At 42.2% G+C, this 18,568-nt stretch overlaps 2 protein-coding genes across 5 annotated transcripts in view; one reads left to right on the forward strand and one right to left on the reverse strand.

Annotated features, from left to right (window-relative positions):
* The window catches only part of triqk (triple QxxK/R motif containing), a 169,989-nt gene that overhangs the window by 133,233 nt on the left and 18,188 nt on the right, over positions 1–18,568 (reverse strand). The gene's annotated exons all lie outside the window — the stretch shown is intronic.
* On the forward strand, positions 8,147–17,036 carry trib1 (tribbles pseudokinase 1). Its single transcript, XM_086193945.1, has 3 exons — positions 8,147–8,776; positions 9,441–9,733; positions 14,444–17,036. Exons 1-3 carry the CDS (start codon positions 8,456–8,458, stop codon positions 14,916–14,918), a joined length of 1,089 nt encoding a protein of 362 aa, XP_086050071.1. The 5' UTR covers positions 8,147–8,455; the 3' UTR covers positions 14,919–17,036.

The following is an 18,568-nucleotide window of genomic DNA, read 5'->3' on the forward strand; positions in this document are numbered from 1 at the left end:
AAGTCTGAGTTCCTACCTCAGAGGTTGCCCACTTTGCTCATTTTGTTTGTCACATATAGAAACCAGTGATGCACCTGGAACCAGTCACTTGAGATTCGTCACCATCATTACGTGATAGTTGCACTTTTGTTCAAACTAAGTGGAAAGAAATGCAAATAGATCATTTTAACAGAGTAGTATGAGGGTTGCTGCATGACGCTGTTTTGCCTGATAGATTTCCTAACCTCCAATTTCAAGAAGCTGTTGGCGCTGAACGATGCTTAGAATTAAAAAGTTTTCTATGTGTGTTTGTTTCATGCTGGGACTCAAACACCCTGCTTTCGTGACGTGTTTGCAACCGTCAACTGTGTCGATACCGTTAAGGTGCGTTCGGTTTAGACAATAAAATATCTGATTACAATAAGAGATCACAGTTAGTGCAGAGCGTGCTGATTGAGGGGTGTGCCAATCCGAAGGATGTCATGACAACTACATGCCCCACCCCTTCCTCAAGTGAAGTATCCATTGAGTTAATGGAGTCCCAGACGTACGGAGAGATTTCTTGCAATTGTAGCTCAACATTGTGAAACACGGGGGTCAAGACTCTGACACTCATCTCCCAGCGGAACTCCTGATGTTTTTCCCCTCTTTCTCCCATATTTGCATCTTTCTCCTCCAGCTGAGTAATAAATGACAATCACTTCTTGTTTCTCCTCCTCAGTCTATGTTTTCTCATTCCTCTGAGGATGACATCATAGCCTGGGCCCGGCTGAACGGAGACAGCTTGTGTAACCTCAGTGATGGGCTGGTGGCAATATGCCGATGACGTGTGTATGTGTGTGTTATAGCCACAGCACACAGAAAACACACTCACACACACAATTGCCATCTACTTCCCATTAGCAACAGGAAACCCCTTGAGTCACCTTGAAGTGCTGAGTGTAAGGCTCAGGGTTTCAGTGAAATCATGTGTTGATGACCGACTGATAAATACAGAATTATGAAATTATCTTCTTATAACATGAGGGGAAGTGAGCTGTTGTTTTTAGATAAATTCTGCTGATAACCCTTATTGCATACTGTGTCATTTTGAGTTGCTAAAACCCAAAATTGCTTTCTCAACAACAGTACGATTGGAATCGGTTTCTTACCCTTTATGAAATGAAAAGAGCTTAAAACAGGCAGGCTTAGCCACGGGAACCATAAGTGCTGGTTTTATATTGGTAGTAAATGGCAATAAAAACAAGCGTTTTGGGGTTTTTATCCTCCATGGTTGTAAACTTTACACATAAAATAAATCAACTGATTAAAGTGTTTATGGATTATGTTTTTGGGGCATCAGGCATTTTATTGATGGGGTGTAAAATGTAGTGTTGAGTTATGATGGGTGGCAAAAATAATGGTAATGAAGAGGAAAACCATGAATAAATGAGTCAAGAAACCATTAAAGGTTTCTTGAAGAGTTTTTCCTTGATGGTTTGATTAAAATCTGGAGAAAAAAAGCTAAATCAAACTCCATGATCCCATCATAAATGAGAGAATATTTTATAGGAGGAAGGGTTTTTAATCCCTTTGGAGAGAAAGTGAAGTCTTTCTGAAGTCTGAAGTTCTGACACCTTACTAAAACATTTCAAGTTAGGAGTTAGCAGTAGCACAACGTTTACTTTCGTGTAATACCAAGTCGTACTAGAGCCAGAATCATTATTATTACTACTATTGTATGTACAAGGACTCGTGAATTCCTATCATGATCTATTTATACTGCATATTATATGCTATCACTCCCCCACACCGGTGTGTGTGTGTGTGTGTGTTAGAGCTTTGTTGATAAAGATAAGACTTGGTGGGTATATTTGTCCAATTCTAGTCAAAACATATCACTACACAAAATAAGACATTTAAAAAGGTCCCATGACCAAAAAAATACTAAATTCATCATTTATCTCATATACACAACATATCAAAAGACGTTTATCAAAGATTGTAAAAATATTGCAAATGTTTGATGACTCGTCCTGTACTAAGGGGAGAGTACTAATTTTTGCGTCCATTGGTTAATGTAAATGCTTTGTAGCCTTCGCAATAGCCAAAATGTATTTCTCAAGATTTTTTTTTAATTATTATTAAACACCATTATCTTACTGAGATGCTACTTCTTCAAGGAACATTTCTGATAAGAATTAATACTTGGCATGACTTTGTGGGTTTTTTTTTTCAACATTTAATTTCCTTCACTTGTTAAGGAAAAAACAGATGAAGCTTCCAACATGAAGTGAAAAAAAAAGAAGTCATGAACCTTCAGGTGATGTGGCAGTGAAAGTACCACTGAAAGCTCGATGTCACAGGTATAACCAGGAGACTGATGGAGCATCTCTGATATCGTGCGGCTCTTATTGATTACAAAGTAGAAATATTTTCCTTCCCTGTGTTGAAATGAAGTAATTTAAAGACAGAAAAGCATTCTCAGGGTGGCCACTTTGGGAGCACAAACTGTCTGCAGTAGAATAATCTAATTTTCAGCTCAAGCTTCTCAGAAGACATTTGGGGAAGTCTGTGCAAACATAACAGCTCTCCAGTGTGAGAACAAATGTTTTTAATTGATAGAGAATATTGTGGGTGGTACGGTTGAAACCATTTAACTGCCAGGTGCTACAGAATCTGAACACAAAATATTGTGAAAACCAAACGGACGTATTAAACCTAAGTTGGGTTTTGAGTTGCACAAATCATACGTGTACTGGCCAAAAAAATCCTATTGGTCCAATTCAGCCAAGCCTGAGTCAACCTAGCAGATCATAGAAACCGTGATGGACAGATTGGGATAATTAGCTAAAGGAAGGCAGAATTTTTTTGGCCAGACTAGCAGTCTGGAGTTCATCCACATGAAACAATCCTCATCTCAGCTCCTGGTTTGATTTATTGTCCTTGAGGTTGGATGAGGTTGTGAAAATATAGAGTGTATTCAGTAAGGATGGTTAAAGCAGGCTGATGACTAATTTTGGATGAGACTTCAACACTTGAGTTCATACGGTTCACAGCTTCTAGGAGCTTATGTCAAAATATTTCAGCAGACTGTAGCAGGCTTATAGGAATGTTTTTTGTTTTAAATTCAGAATTTACACCCTCTGAGAAAAGATATTCAATCATTTTTACTGCAAGCTGGATATCTATCACTGGCTCGCTTTTATCTGAAATTCCAAACTCACTGCAAATTGCCAGCAGTCCAAAGACAATGACAGACATTTGGAGAAAACAACTTCTTCCTTAAACAAAAAGTTGTAGCAGTTTATATAATACCAGTAGAGGAAGATGATGAATTAAATGTCTAGTTTAGCCTAAAATATCCTGACTTCCTGCTATCCTAAGGCAACCTCCTCAGATGTTCAGATAAGAGGTCAAATTTCATCTGTAGTTACTTGAAAATGCTTGGAAAAACTATGATATACTATAAATCTTTTCTTTGTTGATGGGGAGATGAAAATGTTGGTGGTATTATATTTTTACTTTCAATCCTTCATTTTTAGAGCCAGACAAGCAGTCAGGCATCCTTGTCAATTACAAAACCCTCACAAGATGGCTGACTGCTGGTGAGCTTAACTGCAATGTACGCTAGCAGCTGGGCTGTAGAAAATCGCCTCAAAGGTCATCAAAACCACTTTTCTACAGAAAAAAAATGTAACCGTTATTTTTTTTTAAATGTTAAGCAAAACTTAGATCAGTCAATGTGGACAAAGACTATAGATAAGCAAAAGAAGCCACCTCAGGCTATTCCTCTGGTGTGACTAGCACTCCAGCAGTAGGAATGATCATCTAATTGCCTCTCCAGCCAGAATAACAGGATGTTTTCTTCTTTCTTTCCCTCTCTGCCAACATGGCGTGAGAAAGCACGATTACTGGAAAGAACATTAAAATGAATACTAACACCTGAGGTCTTCTATTATAAGCCAAAATGTTGATTGTGCAAAAAGGTCACAGAAAGTAAATGTAACAGTTCTATCATCCTCGTTGGAATTACGCTGCAAGCTGTCAAAATTTCATCACTATTGTTGAACTAAATAATGGCTGCAAAACATTATTTCTACTTTGGCCATTTCAACTCTATCTCAAATAAAATAGGTGGAAAACACCTCTGTTCAAACAAAGAGAAGGAATTACATCTGGCATTACTTTTGCTAGGCAATGTCCATCCACAACTGAAGAAAAGTCACTGTTAAGCAATACATGAATTCAAACCTGTGGGAACACTGCACTTGAAAAGGAACATAATATTATTGTATTAGGGTTTTACCTAATTAAAACTAGTGAATATTCGAAATATATGTATCACTTGATTAACAGCAAACTAATCCTGTATGGATGTGATATCATGTCACTGTTGTATGACCCATGAACCCATGTAAAAATAAAACAAAGTTCCATGGCTTTGCTCTATCACCTACTCTGACAGCCTCAGTACTGGACACTGCCATTTTATTGGTGAGATTTATAAGATTTTACCCTAAAATAATGAAACCTTGTTGAAATGTTGCTAGCTACTTCTGTCTTAAGTCACATATCAATAAATCTTTCTTCACAGGCTTAAAACAGTAGTTGCCAGTGGAAGTACAGCACAGCTTCCATAGTAAAACATCCCAGTAAAGCAAGTTTGCGCGCAACATGGCCTGAACAAAATATAATGCTGCATTCGCTCTGATTCGTCTTTGCTGTGTTTACGTGAAGAGTCCACCCCCACCAACCCTGTTACGCTATTCACAACTTCAGGAGAGGAGATTTGCTGAAAGCTCCAAGTTCACGAGTTGTGTACAAGACATTCCAAGTCATAAACACAAGCTCAAAAGGCAGCATTAGTCATAGATAACTGAGCTAACTTATTAGCAGCAGGGTAGAGTTTCAGGGCTAATAAATGGCTTGTTATTAAATCTGTGCATACTTGCTGATAACATTTGCCTTTGATGCTAAGATTATCAAAACTTTGCTATTAAAGTGAAGTGAAGCGGAGAGTGTGTGTGTGTGTGTGTGTGTTGTGATGGTACAGCTCAATAATTCATGGTGATGTTTGGCTGACAGCCAGATCAGACTGAAATATTCTCAGAGTAGATCAATTCCCAGCCTCTTTCTACTGCTGCGGCTGGTGAGTGACTCAGCTAATTATAACAAGGAAGAGCATGCCCTGAATACTGCTTTCTCTTCTTGCTCACTGGTGAGGGGATACAGCCACACTCCTACACACAAGTGAGGTGAACGCACACGCGCACACACAACAGAGTATACACACTAGATGACTAGTCTCGAGATATCCAACATCAAGAGAGCGCCGCCTACTGAAATGCCAAGTAGCTGTGTGAATGGAGGAGAGAATCCCCATCAACAGGCCTACCCACCTTTTTACAGCCATATCTTTCACTAAATGAGTCTACAGGCTGCACTACATCATGTGACAGACAGCTTACTTGTAATCACATGGTTTGGCCACAATATAAAACTGGCATCAGCAGCATTTCCTGTATCCAGTTCACATACATCTGTTGTCACAGCCCCAACTTGAGGGGCTACCCTTAAAATTTTGTGTCGGTTCTGCAGTGCAGAGGGTCCACCCACCTTTAGCATCAGCGCCTGGAATAATCTTTAGAGAGTCTTTGAGAGCGAAGCTGTCTTAGCTATAGCGCCACAACATAAAGGCCTACACTGTTACCTTGTGTAATGATTCCAACATTAATTCCCTATGGAAATGTAGTTTTACACATGTAAACACATTGTATGAACACAGCTTACATAAATGCATTAGTTTTTCCAGTAGACCTGAACAGACACAAACAAGCAACAGACACGCATCATCTCTTTGACGCACGGACACACCAGGTGTTCTTTTGTGGCTGTTCCCACAGTGACGGCTCATCCTGCTTTTGGAACTCCTTAAAAAGCGAGAGTGAGAGAGGTTCCATGTGCCTGCTGGATGTCATGACAAACACAGTTGCTCACAGAGACGCACACACACATCAATCAGCTGGTGAGTCACCTTATTCGTAGGACGGCCACTGTACAAAGAAAGAATGCGAGGCCTAAAAATAACAGCCATCATTCCTATGGAATCTGCAGCTCGTCCATGTTTGGACAGCCTGCAGAGACAGGTTCACATGACTCTTGTAGCTGGTGTGACCTGGTTAAAGGGGCGACCTCTTGAGAAAGGATCTGTTTTGGAAATGTGGACAGAAAAGATTTGCAGCAGCATGCTTCTGTTTGGCAGGAGTGCAAAAGAGGGGTGATAGTGCTCACATGCACGCACACACACACACACACACAAAATCACACACGTGCACAACAGCTGGTGCTGTGTGTTTTAGTTTTAGCCTCTTCTGCAGCTTCAACATAAACCAGTGGAAAAAGAGAACTCTTGCGCAACATGCATACGGTCACGCGGATGTACACACCCCAACAAACACTCGCATGCACACACATTTGTAATTAACTCCACTCATCTCAGCACTCACAGGAATGTTTTCCAATATCCTGTACTTCATCCTTCACTTTCTGGTTCTTACATTCTTAAGTAATAGTTCATAGTTCACTGATTATACTTTCTGCGAGAATATTGCATCATTTTCACATAAACTACAGACTATCGGCTTATTGTTGGTGGCATACATGCAGTTTTGATGTGACATCAGTGTGTTTGGGAGCTGCTGGGATCTTGTTTACGGAGCTGCGCTGGCATATTGTAGACCATGTTCATGCTTATAGCCCAACACCACTCAGGCTTTATGGGGGTGAGTCATATCCACATAACAAACAAGCACAGCATGGGAAAATATCATGGCGATGTTAAAGCTGGAATTAAGGCCTGGAGCTTTGTACTGGCGAGTTCACATTTAAAGGAACATGCCAATTTTGGGGGAAATTTGCTTTAATCTCTGTCCTACATGTCTCTTCTCCATTTGTTCATTTGGGAGCTAAAGACAGCAAGTCTCTAGCTAGACAGCAAGCTAGTTAGCTTAGCACAATAAACGGTAGTGGACAGGAGGTGTTCACATTCCTCCGTTCAAGGTAATCAAACATATAATATAATTATAACTGGTTTCATGGCTATCATTGGTTGGGGACTATCACTTAAGAGACATTGTAATTTTAGAGTAAGATACTGAGCCTGAAATATTTTCCAGAAAAAATGTAGCACCTTAGTAGTCCCACTGTGGACATCCAGGTAATGCAGTAGTCTATTGCTCTAGCAACCAACCTAGGGGCCTCTGGTTCAATTCCTCATGTTGCCTCAGGCTTGTTAGGTCACCCATACAAACATAATTGGCCATGTCTGCAGGTGGGAAGCCAGATGAGGTTCAGGCCTGTGAGCCATGGTTGATCAGAGCATATATTTGGGGAAATGGCAGAAATGGGTGTAGCCGTGTCCCCGTGCTGAATCTCCGCAGAGACGTGGTACTCCACGGTGATCCTTAGAGAAACAACCAGGACAGTCTGGTTGGCTGAACTGTTAATGTACACCGGGGAGGAAATAGCATTAACAAAAGGACAGAGTGAAAACACCCCATTGTAATTTTAGCCAAGAAAATATGTGTTGATGACTAGAAGAGTGACTTCTACTTCTAATTATGGGCAACTTTGTAAGGGTGAACGGGGATGGCTACTTTTGGACCAACCAAAACACTGACCTTGAGGTATGCTAACCTGCCCATTCACAACCATTCTTTGTGCTACGCTAACTAGCAGTCAGACGGTCACTGAATCTTTGCTTCTTAAGAGAAGAGAAAGGGATCAACCATCTTGTCTAGTTCTGGGATAGATGGAAAATAAGCATACTTCCCCGAAAGGTTTTTGCGTTCCTTTAAGATTAGAAAATTCAGGTGTCCTACTGGAAGTCTGACATAACTGTGGCATAGTTTAAAAGCTAGTTAATTATTGACTAAAACATGAGCTTGATTAGGTATGTGTGATTTCATTCCTCCCTTACTTTCAATATCAGCCAGACTTGAGAGATACAACGGCTGTGCCAGCACTTGCTGACATGCCCTGCGTGTGTGGAAGGTGATACAGCAGGCGGTTTCATCAGAGCTGAGCAGGAGACGGTGCTGTTACAGGATTGCTCAATGGTTGTGTCACCAGGAGGCTGGACTGGTCGGGAGGAGTGTTTGAGCTCAACATCACCGGAGCTCACTCACTCACTCACTCTCTGCCTCTCTGAGTGTGAGGCTGCCTCTCTCACTCTCTCTCTCTCTCTTTCCCCCTCTCCCTCTCTCTCTTTCTATCTCTCTGCCTGGGCTCTGAGGGATCGGGGTTTTCTTACCTAAAAGTACAAAGAGCCACAGTGCTTCTCAACAACAGGACCAGGCTTGGATTATTAGTCTGATTTTTCTTTTTTTTTTCTCTCAGCTAAATCTCGCAGGAAAGAAATGGAACATACAGTTTGTAGTTTATTCTAACCATCAAAGGACATATCTGAAATCAGTCAGTCAGTCATTCTCCTTTCATGGTGAAGCCGTCTGGCAGGATGAACTTGCAGTGGAGCAGCCCGGTATCCTGCATCCGCACCGGGAGAGTCGCGCACAAGCGGCTGGACTCAGACGATCAGCCGCCGGCCAAATGCGCCAGGCTTAGCGCCGACGCAGGGGACACGCAGGGACTACTCGGTACCTCCCCCGGCTCTCCTGTCAGCCCCGTCTCAAACCCGATCCCGGCGACCCACCAGGGACCCTCCAGGATAGGACCGTTCATTCTTCTACCTCTGACGGAGCGAGAGAGCATGCACAGCGCCATGAACACCGATACCGGCGATGAGCTACTGTGCAAGGTATGCGCAACCCAGTCATTGTGCAATTTCTTTGAATGAATGGTGTTTCAAGACATGGCGTTGCTCAACAGCCTGTCTGATCAGTATCCAGCGCGTCACTCTCACGCGAAATGTGTCACGCTTTGCATAATAACAGAGTAACTTCGTGTTTTAGTTTTTTTTGTTGTTGTTGTTGAGAAAGGTCATTTATTATAAACCTCAGACGAAAGACCACACACGACCGCAATCAGTGCTGCTCTGTTGTGTGAACGTTCATCGCCGCTCGAGTCCACCTTTCCTTGACACTACAGTGTCTGTCAACTCATTTGCATACACGTCACTGCAATACGCCACGCTGTGACACACCAAAATGCAAACATGTGAGGCAGAGGGAGATGATCTAGATAAGGATCTGGTCTGATAGCAGCTTCCACGTCTCCACAGCCATGTGTTTGTTTTGCCTGCTAGACCTGCAGGCGGCTGCCTTTGTTCATTAATAAAGTTAATCGCTTCATGCTCTGGTGATTCATTTGTCATGCTCTTGAAAAAGCAGTGTATTGAGATGGAATCAGAGCATATCCTTTTTTCTTTTTTTTTTTAAACTGGCTGCCAAATTTGTATGGTTGTTACCTCAAATGATCATTTGGAACACACAACGTTATTGCTGGCTCCATCTCTCTTCCAGGTCTTCAACATGGGGGTGTATCAGGAAAAGATACGAGCCTATGGGATACTGCCATCCCACAGGAACGTGGCTGGCATCAAGGACATCATTCTCGGTGAACACAAGGCCTATGTGTTCCTGGACAAGGACTTTGGGGACATGCACACCTTGGTGAAGAGCTGTCGCAGGCTGGATGAAGAGCAAGCCTGCAGACTCTTCCGTCAGGTGGCACTGGCTGTGGCACACTGTCACCGGTCCGGCGTAGTGCTGGGTGACCTCAAGCTGCGCAAGTTTGTGTTTGCTGATGAGAAAAGGTGAGATGGTGCCCCTTCATTCAAGGAAACGTCTACTGTTCCGATGCATCAGTTTCTTACACTATTAGAACTAGCCAGCTGTTCTCTGTAGTCCTATTCACATTTTCCTGTCAAGCAGATTTTCAGCAAACGTTGGCAATATCACAAAAAAAACCTAATTAAATTGGTCACATTTAAAGTAACTGCTTTCTCGGGTATAAACTAGCTTATGCAACGTGTGTTTTCATCAGATGATTGCAGAAAAAAGGCAAAAAACACTTCAATGGAGCAACAACAAAAAAAAGCCTTTGCAAAAGTGAGGGAGTTTTTTTTTCCCCCAATGCTGTTAGTTCCATCAACCTTTTCTGACCTCCAAATGTGCATCAAAATATGTTAATGCAAACAAAGCTAATGTCGTGCAACTACAATGGAATCGGTTCCTTGAATGCGCTCATCGGTTTAAGGGGAAATTCTAGTGAAGATCTGAGCAAACGATGCAACAGCTGATACACACAGGCCATGTGTGCAGATACCAGAGTGGGCACAGAGAGAGTAGGAGGTTCTGTACTTGTGGAGGCAGACGGCACCGCTTCCCAGATTTTCGCCCGCTCTGTCTGTCTCCCATCCTCACTCTTGATGTGTCTCTCTGTATTCATGTTTGTTGTGTGTGTGTGTGTGTGTGTGTGTGTGTGTGTGTGAGAGTGAGAGAGTGCGTACGTGAATGTGGTGGGTGGGAGTTTGGCAGAGCTGCTAGACGAGGCTGCTGAATGAGACAATCATCCCCTTCTGCGGTGTATATCTTAGAATGTATTTATTACTCATAATTTATTAATAAATTACATCATAACTGATGCTTCCGATATTCATTCAAACCGACTTTCATCCATTCAGGAGTACTTCACAGCTCCACAAAATCCTTTGAACTCGTTCCCACACACGCTTTAATGTCTGCATCAAAACAAAACTATTTGTCGCCTCTTTCCTGAAAACGCTGTAATCCCACACAAACCACCCTCCGGTTTTCCAAAGGACATTTTTCATGGAAACATTTCACCACTCTGCAGGCAAGACCTCTGGGTTTGCAGGGTCACACGGGATGAATGTGAGCAGACAGGCAGAGAAGTTGGTTGTGTCTCTGATAGCTATACGCTGCAGAGCGATGAGTCACCCTGTATGTGTGCAGGGTGGGGGTGGGGGTGGGGGGGGGTTGGGGCTGCATACCTCATTTCTTCTCTCAGACTGTTCGAACATGCATGTTGCATGAGTGCTGACTGCACATACGGAGCTCTAAAGTTCCAGTCAATTGCAAGTTCAAGTGTTGTTGTCATGCCTTATTGCCTGTATTTGGTTAGCTGGTGTTGCAACATGAGAGCGATACTTCACCCAGAAAGCGTTTGTTGCCTTTCATGCAGTCACTAATAGGTATCTTGAGCTCACAAAGATGTTTTTTTTCCATCCTACATCACTTCTTTATGACTCCAGAATGCACAAAGAGCCAGACATGTATATTTAGCTTGAAGCTAATGGTGATTGATAGCCAACAACACCAGTAAAACTACCCCAGGAACATCCATTTACAAATGCTCTAGTGAGTCACCCAGTGTAATTCACATCTTCTATAACCAGCCATATGCTCAGTAATCCATAAATACTTGGAGCAAGTGAGTTAATTCAAATGAATGCGCTAGCTGGTTGTTATGTTAGACTGAACCAGAGCCTAATGTTTGTTTGTTCTTACCTTATCTCAAATCTAAGAGTTTGGCAATTACTGAGCATAGAAGTAAATAAAGAATATAATGGACAATGCACTTGAAAGTTTGTAAATAGATGCTTTTGGGAAGCTTTGCTGTCTTTTTGTTAGTCATAAATCACTTTTAGCATCAGGCCAAGTATACATGGGTGACTGTGCATTCGGAAGTCACAATGAAGTAATCCAGGAGGGCAGTACACCTCATTGTGAGCTCAAGACACGTATTTGTGAGTACTTGAAAGCTAAAATAGACTAGTTAGATGGAGTTTCATTACTACTGACCAACAGGACACAGCTGTTGGGCTGACATCTTCTATTTCAACGCTGACATGCACCTTGGATGGCGACCGACCACTTCAAATGATGTGATGTGACTATAAAAACAAAGCTGCAGATTTAGCTGATAACATAGTGTGTGACATCATGGAATTTGGCTGTAGTTGCCTCCAGAAAATAATGTTTTTGCACCCTGACATCGCCTCTTCAATCCAATTACTTGACATGCATCAACATAAGCCTGCATGACCTCATTTCTGTGGTCATACATTCTTCCCAATTCACAATCAGAAGTCTTTCAAACCTAAAATTCAAGCTGTGATGCAACGTCCCGGCCAACAATGCATCGCTCACACCAGAGACAGAGAAAGTCACAACAACTTGACAAATGCTATCTCCCTTCCCGCATGCAGCACAGTTGGAAAGCCAGTTTAGGGAAGGTGACTAGCACTGTGAAGCATGCAAAGCTTCACTGCCGGGCCAGCCTTCCCGTGCGTCACTGCCATTTGAGGGTAATTATGGGATGGCTGGCGCCGCGAGAGTGGGACCCAGGTGCAGATAGCCTCGGCTCAAGAAAGAGAGGAGGAGAGAAGATATGTACTCTCGGCAGAAGGATGAGTCACTCTCTCCAACCCTCCAACTCTATCTGTTCTGTTTCCTTTTCGGTCTCATTCTCTTTCTCCTCTCCTGACGTATCTCCTTCACTATCTGGGTGTTTAAACATCAGCTGAATTCTATCTCGGTCCTTCTGAATGTCACTCTTTCTGCAGCCACTCTGTCTGACGACTGAAGTGACTCACACACCCGACCCTCTTAATGTGAGATAAATGTGTGTGTGTGACTTGATAAAGCCTCGATCACCGCGTCAGTTTTGTAAGAAGACCTCAAGAGGCAGAAACATATTGTTCATTACAAAAACATATCTGCTGCTCCAGAAAAGAGTTCCCTCGTGAAATTATTTTGTCATTCTTATTAAAAACATATGGCTCTGTTCTTATACAGAGCAAACATTTCCCATATATGCTCTATATTTGTTCCATCAATCTTTTTCTTAAACTGTTTTGGTGGTAAATGTGTTGTTCTTCAAATTCACTCTCAAGATCTCAGTTGCTACGGTGCAGGGTGAAATGTACGTCCTGTCATTAACGTGTCTAAATATAGCATGGTGTGTGTGAGTGGAGGAGGTGGTGGTGGACGGGGTGATGGAGTTGTATATTTATATGTGTTTATGTGACCATGTGTGTGAAGTTCTGTCCCTTTTGTCAGAGTTCACTGGGGGCTAGTGTGTGTGTGTGTGTGTGTGTGTGACCTGAACACGCACATAAAACACTAATTTTTGGGTCAGTGGTTGAGGTTAAGGTTAAGGTTAGTCCAGTAAATGTACTTAAGTATATGCAAATACCTCAGAATGTGACTTGGAACACATTATATATATATATATATATACATACATATATACATATACACACATACATACATATATATATATATACACACCAACTACTGTGTCTGTGGTCTTGTTAAGCTATATTTGCGGGCACAAAAACCACAGTATTCTATAATAGTTGGGTCCAATGGGCTTTGTGGGGCCAAATGCTTATTGCCACATGGCTGTCTGAGGGTTAAGACTTACTTTTAGTGATGGGTCAATGATGGGTCCCCACAAAGATCCAGTAAGAACACCTACTGTGCATGTTGTGTTTGTGGGTGTACTGGTATGACATAAGCCACTTTGAGGAGGAAAAAACAGACTAAACACCACTTCACTGGGGGTGGTTTATGCCTCGGGCCAAAAAAAAAAAAGTGTCCCCACTTTGTAAAACACAGATTTTGAGGCCAGTGGTTAAGGCTAGAGTTCAGGGTTTTATATATACTTTGGCTTTGTATCACCGGCATAGGTTAGCATACCCTTTACTAAGGTGTAGCTTGATGTGCAGCTCTCTCCATACTACAGTGATGCAGACTGTGACTGGCTGATGTTTGCTTCCTCCTTTATATAAGTAGACGCTGTTAAAGATTAGTAGATAATCTCAAACAGTCTAACTTTTCTGACACCACTGTTTAAAGTAAACAAAGGAAACTTAAAGCCACACAAGCGCAGAAGCATAAATGCTCATCGACAGCGATGGTCATATAAATGGATTACAACATATGTGCCACATAGAGCCAACAAATAAGTATAAATCAGGCTGTTAGGGTAGTCTGTCTGTCTGTTCATCTGTCTGGCTAAAGGAAGGATGGCTACTTTTCCATGATGCAATCACTGACTTACATTTAGCAGATCTGAGATGTTTGACAGTGTTTATACACACACACACACACACACACACACACACACACACACAGTTCCCACCAGATCAACAAGCGACTTGTGTTTTAAATATTGGTGTACCTGGGAGCTATGAGCTCATCATTTCAAACAACATGACATCCTGCAAGAAATATTTTATTACCAGCTAACCATTGGAAGTTCTGTTTGTTGCTTAATAGATGATGTCATGGCTATAATGTCAGCTGCATTTTGTTAATGGAACATCTTCATTCCTTCTATATATGTAAATATGGTGCAAGTCTCAGGAACAGCTGTTATAAGTAGACATGCAGCTAACAGACAGGAATCCTCATTGGAGTTAATGTCTCTCAACATTTCTGTGCTTTTAAAGGTTACGTGAAATGTCCTGACCTTTTTTTTTTAATCCTTCCAGGATGCAGGTGAGACTAGAAAGCCTCGAGGACTGTCGCGTCCTAGAAGACCCAAACAACGACGCTATGTCAGACACCCACGGCTGTCCTGCATACGTCAGCCCTGAGATCCTCAGCGGTTCTGCACCGTACTCGGGCAAAATGGCAGACATGTGGAGCTTAGGGGTCATGCTGTACACCATGCTGGTCGGCCGCTACCCCTTCCATGACCCAGACCCCGCCACATTGTTTTCCAAAATCCGTAGAGGGCAGTGCTGTTTGCCAGAAGGCTTGTCGCCCAAAGCCAAATGTCTACTCCAGAGCCTGCTGAGGAAAGAACCCTTAGAGAGACTTACGGCAACTGAGCTGCTCACTCACCCGTGGTTCCACCAGCCGCCATCATCGCACGAAGTAGCGCTGGGCGTAAAGGAAGTGAGCTCGGCGGAACAGATGGTGCCCTCCTTTGACGTGGAAGAGGATGATGATCTGTTCTGCTGACTGACGCAATTCAGCTGAGTCTGGCTGAGGGACCAAAAGCATTTTGCCATGAGGGATTCGTTTTTACATTTGGCACTTTTTAGAAACCCATTTGTGTACTGTTGTGTGTACATACACCCTCAAGCTTTCTACAAACACATAGTGTACTGTATTTTGCTGTATATATATCTATGTATATGTGACTTGCTACCTAAGGGCATTTTTTTTTTAACAATGATCATTCATTGTCTTACCGTTTGTGCGTTTTTGAACATTTCTGGTGCTAAAACACATAGCAAGAATTCACAGTTTGCTAGATGATGTTAACAAAATTAATAACTAAATGGCATTATAACAGTAGTCATTAAAGCTCACTCTAAGCCTGAACTGCTTCAGAAAGCATTAGATGAGAGCCGAGCTGGGGACGAGGACGCCGCAATGTTGTTCCTCTCACTCCCTGACCAGGCTCGAGGCACCGCCGGCTGACTCACCGACTGGCTGCAGGAAGGCCTCGCACAAGCTTGATGTCTCACAGCGGGCAGCGACACAGAGTGAGAAAGATAGTTAACAGAGGCCTGATGTGTCACACACTCAGTGAGGCACTATGAAGGTGTTGCACTGCCAATCTGGCAACATCTCAGCAAATGGACAGCATTTACAAATCTCACGCCATGTGCAGAGGGTTGAGGAAGGTGTAAGACTTGCAGAAAAGTGTTTGTCACACATATACTGAATGTGGGCTGGCACAAGACTCAGCTTAAAGAGGAAAGTACATCTAAGTACATGTTTTCTTGGTTTCAACCAGCCACACTGGCTCGTTTTTTTTGGGCCTTAAAAATATACATACACATCACACACATACATACATGTGTGTGTGTGCTTGTGGTTCTGCAGAACTAACAGCCATTTCCATGGAGATTCTGTTGTTTTAAATGCTGACCAAAAATTGAGATGCACGACGCAAACTTCGCCGTGCTGCAGATGGGACCAGCGCAGCTGCTCTGATCGATTACAGTGATTATTGACTAAGGTGAGTTACCTTGTGCGTCATGCATGGTGTTTCAGAGTTAACCCCAGTGGAATAACTGGTCCCAGGCACTTGGTCAGCTGTCTTTGTGCTGAGATTGTGTGATAGCTCTCAGGCCTTAAGGCATGCAAAAAAAATATGATTTCTCTGGAAAAGTACAAAAATGACAGAGAATTGAAATGGTACATTTGTTTTGGTGTTATCATGTTAGAAACTTTTCAAATATCTAGCCACGAAATCAGAAACAGTTGAGCTCCTTTCATTCATTTCTGTTAGAACATTAAGCCAAGCAGAGATGCTTTAAAGAAGCTGAACTGTGCTGAGTGTTGTGCCCGTATCACTGTGTTTCATAGACTAATAGGCTCTGAATCAGTGGCGGTCAGGCGATATCTGATGTTTGTTGTCTGATGATGACTCAACTCTGGAGTGTGTCTGTAGAGAATGGTCCTGACCTTGGCTGGTTGAGTCTGTTTTGACTGTTTCACCTCTGTAATGGTACTTTTAGCCCCCCCCCCTTTTTTTTTTCCTTTTTTCTTTAGCATTTAAAACCCACGAATCCTTGGAGACTCGTAATAGTAACATGATGTAACATGTTCAAAAAGGCGCTTTTATCCTTGAGTGTGACAGGCAGATGCGGTGTTTGAATGACGTTGAGCCTCACAGGCTAGTGGGTCTGCAGCCGGCTATTTCCCTCTGGCACAATCACCTTGACAATGGTACTAAATCTAGCATTTAAATTTGTGTCTTGTCGTAGGCTAATTTAGTGTATCAGTTCTTTAATTATTTTCTCTCGTCTGTATGGGATGCTGGAGGGGAACAGTCTTGTGACAATCTTAATTGCTCCTCTCAGCAAAGTAATTTAAGAGATTTATGATTTCGTTCCAGGTTTATACATGTAGGAGGAGTCACACACTCATGTGACATGTAGAGTAAACTGACACGGGTGCACAAACTTCATATTGCACTGTGAATTATGTACCTAGAGGCAATTTAATCCCCATAGGTTACACATAAGATATATATTCATTGTAAAAATAAAAATACAAAAAAGATGTAAATATGTATATTTGAAATATGTGTGAGGATGTTGAATAAAGATCACATTTTTTTCATATTGGCTTGATTTCTTCATCATAAACACTTCAACTCTTGCACATGTCAAACAGCCCTTCGAGGATTCCCCCTCCACAGCTCTTCATCACTGAGTGAAAACATTCCCTAATTTCTTGTTTTCTACATCACTGTTGAAGACAAATAAAAAAAACCTCTCCCCCTTGCTCTCTCTCCATCTTTGCCTCGAACAGTTTACTCTTCTCTGACCTTTGCGTAATGTAACATTTAACTCCTCAAACACACAAATGTCAATAGTGGGTCAGTGTCTTTTCCTGGAAAACGCATAAGGGAGTGTGTTCGCCACTCTTTTCTGGAAGTAGGCAGTGGAACTGGAGGTCAACCCATCGAACACTATTTAAAGTCAAATATATTCTTTTTATCTAATCCACATTTGCTACTAATCACTGTTTGACCTATAAGAGATTGGCACATCTCCACCTTCTGTTATGACAACCCAAGGGAGGGCTTGAGTAAGCTTCGTGAATGTGTGCGTGTGTGCGCGCATGTGCATGCATAAATGCATACCATCCTGCATGCCTACATTTGTGTAAATGTACGTGTGAGAGAACACAGGAGTCTAATACCAGTAGCTGGGGTATTTCTGCTTCAGGGGAAGCTGCCAAACTAACAATTGCCCGACACATCAGAGGCGGCCCTCCAGGGATGGCAGCAGGCCGCCCTGAAAGCAGACTAATAATATATCAGGTGAATATACACACACACACACACACACACACACGTGTGGTAAAGGGTGTTTTTCTGAAGTGAGTTTGTGTGGGAAGGTGTGTGTGGAGGATTAATGTTCAGCTTTTGAATGTGATGGTCTGCTGTTCCATTCATCGAAGATAAAAGAGTTCACTTGCAGGTTTGTTGCTGTAAGTTCAAGTTCGGAAGGCTTCAGCAGACAAAGTTTGTTGTGAGGTCTAAAACTAGGTTAGGTGTTGTGAAATGAGCTCAGATATATTGCGTGTTTCTCATCCTGCTCCTTGGCCACATGTGTAAACTTTATCCTTCCTTGTAATCTGTGATCATTAAAAGTTTCCCAACCATGTAATTCTTTGAACAATAAACTTCCTCATGACATGTTTTCCTCTCAGATGAATGTCACAACACCAGAGGCCTCATTTGTTAAAATGGAGAATATGGAGCAGTGTGTTTGCTGGTGCTTCTGATGTTAGAGGAAATACATGTAGACCATTTCAATCAAAAAGAATTCAGATGCGTAAATTCAAATTCTAACTGTTTAACTTTGTTTCGTGACTGCATGGTAAAACAGGAATAAGAATGCGATTATTTGAACTGAAAGTATTACTCTGCACCAGAATTTCAAAATGCCTGTTCAGTTCTCAGTTTGAATTTAGTTCCTGAAATCCAAATTCATGTTACTAAGACAGAAGAGTTGAGGAAGAGCAACCGAACACACGTTCACAGAATAGCCCCCAAACCTTTGTTTTATCTCCATACCAATGACCAACAGTGGCCAGATATTCTGTGTTAAGTGTGTAGTTTTACTGTCTCGCCGTTCCCGAAA

This window comes from Aulostomus chinensis, chromosome 22 (assembly GCF_037954235.1).
Source record: "Aulostomus chinensis isolate RoL2024-O1b breed Wild chromosome 22, RoL_Achi_v1.0, whole genome shotgun sequence".
Lineage (NCBI taxonomy): Eukaryota > Metazoa > Chordata > Actinopteri > Syngnathiformes > Aulostomidae > Aulostomus > Aulostomus chinensis.

Coding starts and splice junctions, on each gene's coding strand:
- trib1 (XM_086193945.1), top strand. CDS start 8,456: ATGGTGAAGCCGTCTGGCAGGATGAACTTGCAGTGGAGCAGCCCGGTA. Junction 8,777..9,440: donor GCGATGAGCTACTGTGCAAG/GTATGCGCAACC, acceptor TCTCTCTTCCAG/GTCTTCAACATGGGGGTGTA. Junction 9,734..14,443: donor GTGTTTGCTGATGAGAAAAG/GTGAGATGGTGC, acceptor TAATCCTTCCAG/GATGCAGGTGAGACTAGAAA.